The following is a 15,585-nucleotide window of genomic DNA, read 5'->3' as shown; positions in this document are numbered from 1 at the left end:
ACAGTTTTCCTCATAGAGTTTTGGACACTTGGAACAAACTGGACAATGAAATAGTATGCGCAAAAACCATTCATGAGTTTAAAAACAAACTAGACACTGCAAGATACAAAGGCGGGACAACACGAGCATAGCTCCCCTTCCCGCAAAATACAACTAGGTAAATACAACTAGGTAAATACACGCACACGCATACACGCACACACACGCACAGTGGTAAATAAGGAAAGTCTGATGTAGGTAAATGTTGATTTGAGGCATGAATGTCTAATGTCACCCGTATATGGATGGAATGGTGAAATCAGTAAATACAAGTTTACAACCACACCACAGTCGGACGAAAGAAAGAGTTGAGTAAGCGAAACTATATATTTCAATTGCTAACTCTTTCTTTCATCCAACTGTGGTGTTAGTTGTGATTTACAGATGTGTTACTACATTTCTCACCTGTAACAAGTTTACAAGTTGGGAGTAGGACAAAATTAGAAGAAAAAGGGCAAGAATGGATGATAAATAGCTACTGTATGCAGATTACATTGCAAGCAGGAGGTTGCGAGTAAATGTGGAGAAACCTGGGTATGATAATAAATTAATGGTGGAGGGCACAAAGATTGATAAGCTGTTGCATAGGGAGCAGGGTAGAAAGTTACAGGAACCAAGGAGGGAGTACCCTGAGAGTGATGTAGAGAAGTAAGATGATGTCAGTGGGAGCAATGAAAAGAATGTGAATGAAAAGAATGCTCAGTGCTGTGTATGGAATATGGGTTTGTGGTGGGGTCTACAGCAAGAGAGAAGTAGAAATTAGATGCTCGAGATCCTAGGAGTTATGAAATAGGAAATTATAGCTTTTGTGAATAAAGTAGGGTGAGTAAAGTGGAAACAAAATGCTTGAGGTGCAAGGAGGTATGGAATAGGAAATATTAGCATTTGTGAATGAACTATGGTAGAGATAGGACTGTGGGAAAGAGAAAAGGCCAACAAGAAGGGGATGGTATATTTTGGGCGGTATTCAGTCTCATCATATCCCTATTTTGCTTTAAAAGAATCTTTTAAGGAAATAGTTTTCAGTAATATGATCAGAAATAGAGTGATAGCATTTTTTTATTTTTCAATAAATGAAATAGTTGTGTCAGGACTTGAGTACACCATATTTTTCATTCATTGTGGGATATAAAGACAATAATTTTCCTGACCTAGGATGTACTGTATGCCTAAATGTGAAATCTTCATGGTTCTTACTATCTCTCCGTGTCACAGTGTATGTGGCTGTAGTAATAATAATTAGTTGCTTAGAGTGCCCCAGCTGAAAATCCACAGTTCTGCTGTACTTCTCCAGATCTCTAGGAAGAAACCTTGAACTGTTATGTTGAATTAGGATGGGACTGTTTTTTTTTTTTTGTCACTTGTTCATAGTAGTAATAGTAGTAGGAGAGATATTGCCAGATGTCAACTTTCCTTGTATGAAAAAAGATGGAGGAATGGCTGCACATGTAGTAGGTGAGGGTGTTGATGGCTTTTGGAGATGATATCTTTTAGGACCACCACTTGCAAGTATTAGTTATTGGTCTCAGGGGGGTGTAAAAAGAACAATTGGCTTGCTTGAGCATGTTACACTGTATCTTGAACAAAAAAGGAAAAAAGTGAAACTTGTTACCATCCAAAAATAAACAAAGCAACAACAGATTTGCGTTAGGAGTAAATAAAGGAATATCATATTAGATTCTGTTTGAAGTGGAAGTGTACTTTGAATCGGCCATTCCTAAATAAAAGGGGAAAGGACCTTTTGGTAAACATACATGTGTGTGTGTGTGTGTGTGTGTGTGTACAAACAAATAAAACCACACAGTGCACAAGAGAGAAGGAGTTATCAAGGAATGTCTGAATATGACATTCCTTTAAAATAATGACCAATATATTGGGCTTCGAGAGGAAGGTTGTGCTACATGACTGAAATTTTTCATGTAGTTTTTGTGAACATGCCTAACAAGATTATTGGCAATCTCTCACCAGCAATATGCAAATTTATAAGTTAAATAGAAGACTGTTCATCTAAGTGACTGCTGTAGTCATGATGCATCACATAGGGTACTCTATCAACACAGGAAATATAACATGTAACTTTTCAATTCTGCTTCTAAGCCTCACACACATTTACAGACCAATCACCACTGGCATTGCACATATATGTCCACAGCTGAATTGGGGTGGACATTTGGCTACAGCCAGACAGGGTGATTAGTTTCCTCTCTACCTCCAGTACAACTGTTTGTTAACCAACACCACCAACAAACTGAGGGCTTTGGATTTAGCAGGACTAGAGTATTGATAATATGATCAGGTGTCTGAGAATAAATACTAACTTGAACAGTTATTGTGATTAGGAGTGAGGGAGGAGAAAAAAAATAGTGGGCTAGTGATACAGTATGCTTTGACCAAAAAATTAACCAATTATTATTTTATTTATTTTATTCTATTTATTTTCCAGTCGTGTTTGATGGTGAGACGATCGATGGAGCCCCGCCTTTGTGGTGTGCTGCCGCAGCGGGGCACCTCGAGGTCGTTTCGTATCTGTTGGCACGAGGAGCCAATGTTAATGCCACCACCAAGACCAACTCCACCCCACTCAGAGCAGCCTGCTTTGACGGACACTTTGACATTGTTAAATACCTAGTTGAGCACAACTCAGGTGAGTCGTGTGGGAAAGTGCTCCTGCTATGCATACTGATTTCACTTCTTCCTTGAGTGACATATGGGCTTGTCCAGTGGCCATTGCTGGTTACCCAGCTGTGGGTCTCCTGCAAGAAAGCCCATGTGCAATGGATTGTTGTCATTGATGTTTTAATGGTGATGCATTTATTTTGTAATTGTATAGTACCCCTTGTCTTTCATTATTAACCTCTTCTCAACTCTCATTGTCACCCCAGATATAGAAGTAGCCAACCGCCATGGTCACACATGCTTGATGATTGCCTGCTACAAGGGCCACTACGACATTGCATCCTACCTTATTGACATCAAGGCTGACGTGAACCGGAAGAGTGTAAAAGGCAATACAGCGCTTCATGACTGTGCAGAGTCTGGCTCTCTTGACATAATGAAGCTTTTAATTGACCATGGTGCCAAAATGGACGTTGACTCTTATGGTGGGTGTTCTCCATATGAGGTATTATTGACTGCAAAAATTTTAAGAGAGTGCATGCACATCCTTGCATGCATTGTGCCAGGGTGGTTAACTGTACAACCATAGAAAGGCTGATCAACTTCCAAATAATTTAGGATATCTCAAATAAATGAGAGTTTGATTGAACTAATGATTTATAGATAGTATATAGAATTTTGAATTGATCATCAAAGATTACATGTAGTAAAACTAGTAGTAAATTGAATAGTACCAAAAGGAGGATGAAGACCATACACCAGGTGTATTGTTGCCAAAACAGTCAACTTTGTCCTATGCAGTTGCACTGTTGGGGCAGGTGACCATTACTGCTGCTAATCAGAAAGTGGGATTTGAGCAAGGAAGATGCAAGACCTGCATGCTTCCAATTACATCCCAAGTGCAGTATATGACCAGGTGTATCTTAATATAATTTTCAGAGTAGTGGCCCATTCAATATAAATTGTTGAATTGCCCTGAAAATGAGGTATGTTATAATTTATTACAAATTTGATGTGTTCTGCAGAACTCAAGTACTGAACACATACACACACACACGACTTAATGGCGCAGTGGCAGCAATTGCAGCCACTACTATAGCAGTCGGGGTTCAAATCCCGAAATAATTTCAGTATTGCTGGGACTTGGAGGTGTGTGTGCATGTAAGGTCACAGCATTACCCATAGATTGGTCATATATGAGCTCTGAGTTCTCTTCTGAGAGGGAAATAGAGCTGTTGATCACAAGTCCAACACGTGATCCAAAATCATGGTGAATCACACACAACTTATCCATTTAGATGAATTGACTGATATTTTTCTACACAGGTATGACTCCCTTGTTAGCAGCAAGTGTGACAGGACACACACACATTGTAGAGTACCTTATCTCCCGCTCCGACCTGGTTTCAACACGTGACAAAATTGATGCTCTGGAATTGTTAGGTGCCACATATGTAGATAAAAAGAGGGATATGCTTGGTGCCTACAGGTTCTGGAAAATGGCAATGAATGAAAGGTATGGAAACAACTGATTAGTGCTTCAATAACCCTTATCATGTAAAGTATGGCAAGTCTTAGATGATTTTGATCAACTTTGGGTTTAATTATACCTTGAATGAAGTTTCATATTGGGGTTAATAGTTATTGTTGCCTTAAGTTTCACTAAGTGAAAAACTTGCAGCCTTGCAGTAACTGGCAGCAGTTCAGGCCTTCCACAGGTCTCTCAGAGAAGAAATTTGGGACTTGATTGTGTAGTATTGGTGTGGGGACTCACTGGGTGAAAAAAACACTCATTCACTCTACCTACCTGTTGAGATTAAACTTGTGCTAATAACCATCAACTGCTACTTTCCTAATGCTCATATCAGCTGGTGACATAGACACCTCAGATATCTCTGAAAACCTGAGGGCTGCTCCTTGCTACTGAGGGTCCACCTGTGTCCAGTCAGCGAAACTCATGGCAGCAATTATGATAAAACTAACATTTATATTGTAATGGTAGGAGAATGGTAGTAACTGTTTAATATCACATCAGAATCATGGATGTTATTTGTTGATGAAAGGTTGTAATGGTCGGAGAATGGTAGTAACTTTAATATCACATCAGAATCATGGATATTATTTGTTGATGAAAGGTGCTTGAACCAGGAAATTTACAGCCAAATAAGATTCCTTCAATGTGTTTTATTTATTTTCCCCTTTGTAAGAGGGAAAGGAACTTTTGGTAATGTATGTATTTATTTGTGTTGCCTGACTGGTCACAATTATTTAATTTTTCCATGTCAATATTCCTTATCATCACTGATTCTGTCCTACTGTCTTCTCTGTATGTGTTTTTCTATTGCTGTGTTGGTCATCCCTTCTGGTGGTTGGTAGGGAATGATATTAGAAGTAGATCAGTAGAGGTAGTATGGTTTACAAATGAAAGGATAGTATGTAGGATTGACTTTAATTTTAGTTGATTCTGAATCTTTAGGATGTCTGGTAGAATGATCTACCTTTTGGTTTGTAGTAGTTGTTACCCAGATGGTGTATTATGTATGTGTTACCCGTCAAGGTTGTGGTTTAGGATGTTCTTAAGTAGTTTTGGTGTGTGGGGGATATTCCCTTGAACCTACTCACTTCTCACATCACATTAACAACTAGAAAGGTGGTGAGGAGTCTATGCCATGAGACACATAACTATGGCCAAAGCTGTTACCTTTGCCCTGTGTTATGGCTGGTAACAGTCACTGCTTGGAATTGGAGAGAAGTGCTGGATTAGAACCCACTATGTGAATGTGGCGAGACCAGCATGCTTTTGATTACACCACCAGCATACCTGACTAGCAGTATTCTACTCAACTACCCGCAGTACTCAATATCCCTAAACTGTTGCGTAAATCACAAGAATAGTATTAACACAATCCATCACCAAGACCTTAACCAGCACAGACTTACTGGCAAAAGACAATAAATGCCAAGATGCAGTCATCATACAGAAGATGATGAACAGTTTGTCTTGTTCTTTCCAGCACTCCATTAGACAGCTGTGAGGTCTTTATATTTATATGAGGTGAACAAATGGCCATAATCAGTATCCTATAAGCTGTGGGTCTCCTGCAAGAGAACTAGGGTGATAGATTAGTTGATTAATGACCCTGTTTCTTGTTTTGGTTTACATAAATCCCATCATTCATCCCATCATATACACACAAGCAGAACCAGTTGCAGAAAAACTCCTCCTGTATACCAAGAGCTATTTCCCCCTTATAAGGAAGGTAGCCAAGTCCCCTCCACCATACTTTCTCCCCTCTCATCCTAGTTTCTCATGGGTGATGGGTCATCCTTGTTTCCTGCCCACTGTCCTGGGTCAGAAGCAATTAACAAGACAGTACATAGTACTATGTCTTGCACAAAAACACACATATCCCATAAAAGAACACATACACCTCTTTCTACATCCATACAAAAACACATTCACACCCAGATTACAGATCAAGCACTCTAAGGTTGACCCCCAAACTCCATACTCAACCTGACTGCCCCAGCTATCTAACCTGACTGAAAATTCCTCCCACAACAAGCAAGAAACTGGAACAACTACATTGAGGCCACCACCCAGCTTTGAAGTGGCAACAACCCAGAATACTCCTGGCCAGAGAATACACATACATATACCAAGGCTTTTTCCCCCTTCCAAGGGAGGTAGCCAAAATGGGAAAGGCATAAAAACACTCCCACCCATTTCATCCCCAAATACACTCCACACCCCTCCCACCCTTCCTCTCATCTGAGCACCTCCTGGATGACGGGTCATCCCTGCACCCCGCCCACCGCCCTGGGTCAGAAGCAGTGTCGCAAGACACAGTACATCCACAGCAAGGCCGCTTCATTTAATCGGCGACCCCCCCTCTCCGTCCCCCTTTGTATATAAGGAGAGGACGGGGAGAAATCCCTTCGGGCTGCGTCAAAATTTACTCACACATACTACACCACCCCCCACCCCCCCGCCCATTCCTCCTCATGCAGTCACAACATCATCCATATACAACCATTCTCCACTCACCTCTGTCTTCCGTCCTCTCCCTTCCTTCCTCAACAGACATTCCCCTCTTCCCCAAAGCCCCCTTCACCCCATCCATCCACCTCATCCTAGGACGTCCCCTCATGTTCACTCCCTCCACATCTGCCTTCCATACCTCTTTTACTAGTCTTTCTTCACTCATTCTTTCCATGTGTCCAAACCATCCTAATATTCTTTCATCAACCCTCTCTCCCAAATCCTTTTTCACCCCTGTTCTCCTCCTCACCTCCTCATTTCTCACTCTATCTAGCCTAGTAACCCCCGCCATACTTCTCAGACACCTCATCTCAAACACATTCAAACTCCTTCTCTCTTCTTCTCTTATGTTCCACGTTTCTGCCCCATACAGTGCTGTTGGCACAATCACTCCTTCATACAGTCTCCTCTTCGCATCCATTCCCAAATGTCTATTTCTCATTACACTCTTTAAACCACCAAGGCATTTACTCGCTTCTCTCAATCTACATTCTACCTCCACCTTCACTCCACCTTTTCCTGCTACACTTGCACCCAAGTATCTAAAACTATCCACTTCCTCCAGTCGCTCTCCCTTAATGTTCACTTCCAGTCTACTGCCACTTTCACCCCTTGTACATCTCATCACCTTACTTTTACCCACATTTATCTTTAGCTTTTCTTCTATCACATACTCTCCCAAACTCTGCCACCAGCTTCCTCAATCCCTCCTCTGACCCTGCCACAAGCACAGTGTCGTCCGCAAACAACAGCTGGCTCACCTCCCACTTTTCTCCATTTTCTTTAACCATCTCCAATCCCTGACTCACTACCCTAGCATTCACCTCTCGCACCACCCCATCCATGTATAAGTTGAACAGCCAGGGTGACATAACGCATCCTTGACGAAGTCCCACCTTTACTTCAAACCACTCACTCTCTCCATTTCCAATCCTAACACATGCTCTACTACTCACATAAAAACTCTTGACAGCTCCCAAAAGCTTTCCTCCTATCCCATAAATCTGCATAACCTCCCACAGTGCCTTTCTGTCTACCCTATCATAAGCCTTTTCCAGATCCATAAAAGCCCAAAAAACATCCTTCCCCTTTCCTATAGCTTTCTCACATATCTGTCTTACCACAAAGATCTGATCTACACAACCTCTACCCGTCCTAAAACCACACTGTTCCTCACCAATTACTCCTTCTGTTCCTCTCCTAATCCTCTCAATTAAGATTCTCCCATAAGCCTTCCCTACTACACTCAACAGGCTAATCCCTCTGAAATTACTACATTCACACTTGTCCCCTTTTCCCTTGTAAAGAGGAACTATACAGGCACTACTCCAGTCCTCCGGTACTCTACCCTCTCTCCAGCAAACATTAAATAATCTCGCCAACCAGTCCACCATCACTGAACCTCCCTTTTTCAGACATTCTGCATGACATCCATCCAGACCAGGTGCCTTACCTGCTTTCATCATCTTTACAACTGCCTTCACCTCATCCTTCCTTATTTCTCCTCCATTCTCCTCACTCATCACTCTCATTTTCTTCGTATTTCCCACTGCAGCTATCTTTCCTTCCCTATCCTCCTTCACATTCAGCAACTCCCTAAAATATTCTGCCCATCTTCCCCTCACTGCCATCTCTTCCATTATCAACTCTCCATCTGTACCTTTTACCTTTTCTTCCCTACTTGATTCGCCTCCTCTTCCTCTCTTAATTTCTTTCCAAAACATCTTTTTATTACTTTCAAAATTTTCTGTCATACTCCTACCCCATTTCACATCTGCTCTCCTCTTTGCCTCCTTTACCTTTTGCTTTACTTCTCTTTTCTTTTCTTTGTACGTCTCATATGACTCCCCTGTCCTCTTTTGTAACCAATCTGTGAATGCTCGCTTCTTCTCTTCTACAACCTTCTTTGTTTCCTCATCCCACCATTCACTACCCTTTCTTCTATTTCCCCCTGTCCTTCTTGTTCCACACACCATCCTTGCACACTTTAAGACTCCCTCCTTGAACCATCCCCATTCCTCCTCCACACCCATCTCTGCTCTATCCTTTACTCCCTCCCACTCCTCCTTCAGCTTCTTTTCGTACTCCTTCTCCAGAGAATACCTTTTGTAATCCCCATACAGAAGACAACATTTAATCATACATTGTCCTACTCTTGCATTAACCAGACAACAATATGGTATCTTTTTCTCAAGTGACATACAATCCACTCCAGTAGCCATGGTCTGTTTATCTACAAGCCATAGATCAGCAAGAAAGACATGGGACAGTGGATTGACCATAGATTTACATAGATTGCATTTTCAATGTCAGTTTGTTAGAAAAACTGTAGCCTCAAGGCAGTAAACTCTATGACCTATAAATCCTGCAGAGATATGTATCGTATTGTGTGTGTGAGTGTAGGATTATTTTTGGGTTTCTTGGAAAGAGGAGAGCAGATGTGAAATGGGGTAGGAGTATGGCAGAAAGTAATAAAGATGTTTTGGAAAGAAATTAAGAGGCAAATCAAGTAGAGAAGATAAGGTAAAAGATGCAGATGGAGAGATGGTAATGGAAGAGAAGGCAGTAAGAGGAAGATGGGCAGAGTATTTTAGGGAGTTATCAAATGTGAAGGAGGATAGGGAGGGAAAGATAGCTGCAGTGGGAAGTGCTAAGAAAATGACCTTGATGAGTGGAAGTGAAGGCAGTTGTTAAGATAATGAGAGCAGGTAAGGTACCTGGTCTGGATGGATGCCATGCAGAATGTCTAAAAAAAGGAGATACAGTGATGGTGGACTGGCTGGTGATGTTATTTAATATTTGTTAGAGAGAGGGTAGAGTGCCGGAGTACTGGAGGAGTGCCCGTATAGTTCCACTCTACAAGGGAAAAGGGGATAAGTGTGAGTGTAGTAGTTTCAGAGGGATTAGCTTGTTAAGTGTAGTTGGGGAGGATCTTGATTGAGAGGATTAGGAGAGGAACAGAGGGAGTAATTGATGAGGAACAGTGTGGATTTAGGACAGGTAGAGGTTGCGTAGATAAAATTTTTGTAGAAAGACATGTGAGAAAGCTATAGGAAAAAGTAAGTATGCTTTTTGGGCTTTTATGGATCTGAAAAAGGCTTATGACTGGGTAGAGAGGAAGGCACTGTGGGAGGTTTTGCAGATGTACGGTATAGGAGGAAAACTTTTAGGAGTTGTCAGGAGTTTTTATGAGAGTATTAGAGCATGTGTCAGTATTAGAAATGGAGAGAGTGAGTGGTTCGTGGTAAAGGTGGGACTTTGTCAGGGATGTGTTATGTTGCCCTGGCTGTTCAACTTATACATGGATGCGGTGGTGTGAGAGTGGTGGGTCAGGGATTGGAGAGGATTGAAGAAACTGGAGAAAAGTGGGAAGTGAGCCAGCTGTTGTTTGCGGATAACACTGCACTTGTAGCAGGATCAGAGGAGGGATTGAGGAAGTTAGTGACAGTTTGGGAGAGTGTGTGAAAGAAGAAAGTTGAAGATAAATGTGGGTAAAAGTAAGGTGATGAGATGTACAAGGGGAGAGAGTGGCAACAGACTGGAAGTGAGTATTAAGGGAGAGAGACTGGAGGAAGTGGATAGTTTTAGATACTTGGGTGCAAATGTGGCAGGAAAGGGAGGTGTGTAGGCAGAGGTAGAATGTAGATTGAGAGAAGCTAGTAAATGCCTTGGTGGGTTAAAAAATGTAACGAGAAATAGAGAGGAAGACAGAAGGAGTTTGAATGTGTTTGAGATGAGGTGTCTGAGAAGTATGATAGGGGTTACTAGAAATGAGGAGGTCAGGAGGAGAACGGGGGCGGTAAGGAAGATGGGAGATAGGGTGGATAAAAGAGGTATGGAAGGCAGATGTGTAGGGAGTGAACATGAAGGGATGTCCTAGGATGAGGTGGATGGATGGGGTGAAAGGGGCTTTGGGGAAGAGGGGAATGTCTGTTGAGGAAGGACGGGAGAGGACAGAAGACAGAGGTGAATGGAGAATGGTTGTATATGGATGATGTGATGCATGAAGGGATTTCTCCCCGTCTTCTCCTTGTATGCATGGGGGGACAGAGAGGGGGGGGGGTTGCCGATTTAATGAAGCAGCCTTGCTGTGGGTGTGCTCTGTCTTGCGACACTGCTTCTGATCCAGGGCAGTGGACAAGATGCAGGGATGACCCATCATCCAGGAGGTGCCAAGATAAGAGGGAGGGTACAGGGTGGAGGGGAGCGGAGTGTATTGGGGATGGAATGGGAGGGAATGAATGCCTTTGTTTTTTTGTTAACTCCCTTGTAAGGGGGAAAAAGCATTTGGTAGATGCATGTATGTATTGGACATATCAGGGACCACTGCCAGATATATGTGATTAGAGGCAGGTTAATAGGAGTCCTGTAATTTTACTCCCTCACCATTACTAGAAATGAGGAGGGTATTTGTTTTAACATGTTTGGTGTGACTGTTTCTAGGGATAGATTCTCCTTTTGCCTCGTCATTTCCAATTGTTTTACTGGGAGGGTAATGTGTGTGTGTGTGCAGAGTTTTGTAAGAGGATAATGTGGATGTAGGAAGGTTTATGTTTGCTTTCTCTACTACTGATGTTTATGTGTAACATTAAGACTGGTACTATTTTGTGACAATTATAAATGTCATTTACTACAAGACATTTTTTTAATCCTTATATAATTTTGCAGGTATGAGGATGAAATGATGGTCTTTCCTAAACCTCGGCAACCGTCACCCATTGCAGCATATGAAAATTGTATTGAAGTGACAACACCACAGCAACTGGATGAAATAATATCTGATCCTGATGAAATGCGCATGCAGGCGTTACTTGTACGTGAACGTATCCTTGGACCAGCTCATCCCGACACAAGTTACTACATCCGTTACCGAGGAGCTGTATATGCTGACACTGGCAACTTTGACAGATGCATCACACTGTGGATGTATGCACTGGACATGCAACAAAAGATACTTGAGCCATTAAGTCCAATGACACAAAGCTCATTTGTGTCATTTGCTGAGCTCTTCTCCTTCATGATGAACGAAGCAAAAAATAGGGATAGCCAACAGGACCGTGTGCGAAGGCAGGTCCCCATCGTCAACTTTTGTGACATGATGCGTGTTTTTGAGAAGTGTATGCGGGAGGTGGAAGTTGGAATGACTCAATTGAGCAAGGCAGGTGGGGCTAACGGAGAAAGAGATACAACATATTTCCATCGCATCTTAGTCATCATGATGCACCTCATCTGTCTCTTGTCCAAATTAGGCCCGGCTTTGTCCGAACTACAGCGTTACACCATGCGCAAAGCTGTCTTCACTTTGGTCAAACTCAACCCACGTGGCACAGGTGGCGTCACACCCCTCCACCTCGCATGCTCACGGGACTCCTCCTCAACAGTGGGACACTTCCCCATTTGTACCTTCCCAAGTGTGGAGGTAGTGACACTTTTGTTGGAGGTTGGGGCAGATCCAACACAGTGTGATAACTGGGGCAATTCAGCGTTACATGTGCTGGGGAGCAATAAACAATGCAGACGGGAAGTGGTGCAAGTGCTTTTGGCAGCTGGAGCACACTTAGATGCTCTTAATCACGAAGGGCAGAGTTTTGCTAGCCTAAGGGCTTCCCGAGGCCAAAAGCTGCACCAGATTGTTAATCCCCTCCAGCATACGTCACTGCAGTGCCTCGCAGCAGCAGTGTTGCGCAAACACAGTATCCCATATGCAACTTCTGTACCACCGAGACTATGTCAGTTTGTGGACCAACACTAGCACTGCAGCAAGTGGGGTTGTACATAGACAGTGTACATAATATACATATTTTCTTTACATTTGTTGTGAAGATACTGGTAGTCCTGATGAGTGGTGAGCTTTTGGCTGTGCCAGAGGAGCTGTAATGTCTTGCAAGTCTTGAAAGTGTGGCAACATTTACATCATTCTTTTTGTTTCTTAATATTTGTCAAGCTACATATTTTTTACAACATCCATGCTGTGTATGACAACATTCATGTTATGCTCATTTAGTAGAAGTTACAGTATTAATGTTGCAACTTTCTTGAAGTGGCAAAATGCATACTTGTTGCTGCATAGTCATAATGGACAGCAACTTCAGCTACCTCATCACAGACAAAGTGGCACTGATAAGCTCATCTCCTCACTGTGCCTTGGGGTCCATTGCCCAAGTCTCGCCTTTTGGCATCCAAAGGGTGTGGCCTTCCCGGGACAATGCAGTCCAAGAACTTGAGTCATCAATTTAAAGTCCCTCTGTAATCCATGGCAGGAGGAGGCATTGCATTGCATTCTGGGTGAGGAGGCTGTGATTTGGTTGGCTCCTTACTGTGATAGCAGACGTATAGAGCGTCGCAGAGGAACGTATGGCATGGGGAATTGCACTGCCATCAGTTTCTCACATGTTGGCATTCGGGGTGTGTGTGTTGTGCTCCGTGTGTGTCATTGACTGACTTTATTACCTCGGTATAATTTGTATATTATATTTCTAAGGTGATTGATGATGTTAAAGCATGTTTGCAATCTGTTTACTCTTTTTGTGCCATTTCATGAAAAGTATATAATGGTATGCTCGTCTTGGTGTTGCCATTGCTCCCACTCCCCCACAGTTCTTGTTGCCAACCCCCCTTACAAATGAGCAGCTTCCAAATACTGCATATCAGGTGGACAGGATTGCTCCATTCCTCTCTACTCTCCATATCTGTGATATCTCACTCCGATCTCCCCTGGGGTTGCATACTGGTAACTTTTTAGCTTCTAAGAGAATAGATGCTGGACTTTCCTCATATCCAGTTGGTTGCAGTGCTTGGTCATGCTGACCTATTTTTGTAGGCTGCTCATGGAAGTTATAACTGTCTTACACTCTATCCTATACTACTTTGTGAAAGTCAACATTTCCTGTGTACTTCATGTGAATCATTAAGGAGTAAATTTCATCTCTTGTACAGAATACCAATTTGATGCTAAAATTTGTATAGCCACTTCAGTATTCATATATATTTATGTTCATTCTGTCAGGTCAGAAATGTCTATAATCTAAGAATTTATTTTCATATCTTTGATGTTCAAAGTTATGTCTGAAAAATTATGAATATCAAATTGGTCTTTTTTTTCCGACAATGGCAACTTCAAGATTGGTTCCAGTTTTAAAGGATTTTAATTTAATTTCTTGCAACTGCCCCTCTATCAGCACACCCCCCAACAGACTACACAGCATCTCTATTCTTGATTTCTTTTGATTTTTTATGTACCTTTATTCCAACTAAAGAGAACTGAGGAATTATTTTGGATATAACTTTTATTTCAAATTAGATTGAATACAATAAAATTCAAAACTGGTGGGTGGGTAGAAAACAGTTCTCTCTGGATTCATTCTGCCAAAATTAGCAGTGGGCTGCAAATAGGCATCACTTTGGTTTCACCTCCTTTTCAAGGAGCAGCGCACAGCTACCAGTTTCCCCTCTGCTTTCTTATCAATCACCACAAATGCTCATTTCATATTCGATGCTACTTGAATTGCTCCTCCTATTCAATAGTCAGTCTGTGTATCAGATAATGCAGTCATATAATGAATGTAAAATCAACATCAAACATTACATAGTACAAGGTCTTGTTTCTAGTTTCTCATTGTGTAAATTTCTTTACTCAAGCTTCATATATTGCTGACTTTTTATATGCCCATTATGATTTTGTTTGACTCACATGCCAAGCTCTTCAATTGCTCAATGCACAGAGTAACAAAATAAATTGGCAAGACATTGGCCTGAATATGGAAGCCAATCACAGACCAGGAACCTTTTGACATGCAATGAGTTGTGACGAGGAGGAAGCTTGAGACGTTACTACAAAATCACCCTTAAGATGACTTCTGCTTTACACTTGCTCCTGCATTCTTTCAGGAGTTGACTTAAGTAGTGTCGAAAATATGTTGTGATGTGTTCTTATCATAATTACATCAAAGTTTCTATGACAGCATGTTTTATTAACCTTTGTTTAGAAAGTTGTATATGTCTAACAGCATTGTCAAAGGAAGTTGAGGAATTTTCAATCACTATCCAATGAGCTTGGAATAGTATGTGCATACATACCTATATAATTGTCTGTACCAATGGAATGTTTTCCTCTTATAAGGAGGGTGGACAAGTCCAAACATACATCCACCTTTCACCTATTTGTTGTCTGTGGTTTTGCAAGATGGGTAGCAAAGCTACCCATTTTGAAACCCCAAACTTTCTTCACAGATATCTGTAAGATTCTATGGACTGTTGCCAGCCACTGTAGGGCTCTGGTTTTTTTATTGGGAAAATATGATGCAATAATTGGATGAAAGGTCATCTCCATCCCTCAGACTGCCTCTGACCTAAGCAGTGGTCAGGGAAAAAATGTGTGTAAGATTCTATGGACTGTTGCCAGCCACTGTAGGGTGCTGGGTTTTATATTGGGAAAATTTGATGCAATAATTGGATGAAAGGTCATCTCCATCCCTCAGACTGCCTCAGTGGTCAGGGAAAAGATGTGCGAGAGGAGTTTTTGAATGAACGTGGTGTGTGTAGAATAATGGTGACCAAAAGGAGAGGGGCTAGCGGTTGCATGTGATTGTGAATACAGATTGAAGGAAACAAATGGATGTCTGGGTGGGATATGTGTCATGAGAAATAGTTACTTGGGGATAAATACTGAATGAGAAATATGATAGGTACAAGAATGGATACAGTTAGAAATATTGAGGTGAATCAGAAGGTGGGGATGGGAAGGGGAGCTGTCACATAGAAATGGTGTGGTGATTAGAGCATGTGGTTCAGTATGTTATGGTATGATACAGTTGTGAGGCTGCTAAAACTACAGTGTGGTATTGCAGTTTGATTTTATTCCCAAAAGTTCAGTACAAAATTACAGTATT

General features: G+C 41.8%; 1 protein-coding gene across 4 annotated transcripts in view; it reads left to right on the top strand.

The window, feature by feature from the left end:
• The window catches only part of LOC143033935 (protein fem-1 homolog C), a 70,444-nt gene extending 55,789 nt beyond the window's left edge, over positions 1-14,655 (top strand). For all 4 annotated transcript variants that reach the window (XM_076199614.1, XM_076199613.1, XM_076199615.1 and 1 more), the window contains exons 3-6: positions 2,483-2,683; positions 2,922-3,140; positions 3,982-4,171; positions 11,366-14,655. In XM_076199614.1, the coding sequence (XP_076055729.1) occupies positions 2,483-2,683; positions 2,922-3,140; positions 3,982-4,171; positions 11,366-12,449 (1,694 nt within the window). In that variant the 3' untranslated portion in view covers positions 12,450-14,655. The remainder of the gene's footprint in view (positions 1-2,482; positions 2,684-2,921; positions 3,141-3,981; positions 4,172-11,365) is intronic.
• Positions 14,656-15,585: the final 930 nt, after the last annotated feature.

Source organism: Oratosquilla oratoria, chromosome 16, assembly GCF_046742065.1.
Source record: "Oratosquilla oratoria isolate Oo_2021 chromosome 16, ASM4674206v1, whole genome shotgun sequence".
NCBI classification, from domain to species: Eukaryota; Metazoa; Arthropoda; class Malacostraca; order Stomatopoda; family Squillidae; genus Oratosquilla; species Oratosquilla oratoria.
The sequence above is the reverse complement of the archived record's forward strand: the minus strand, read 5'-3'. Positions and strand labels throughout refer to the sequence as shown.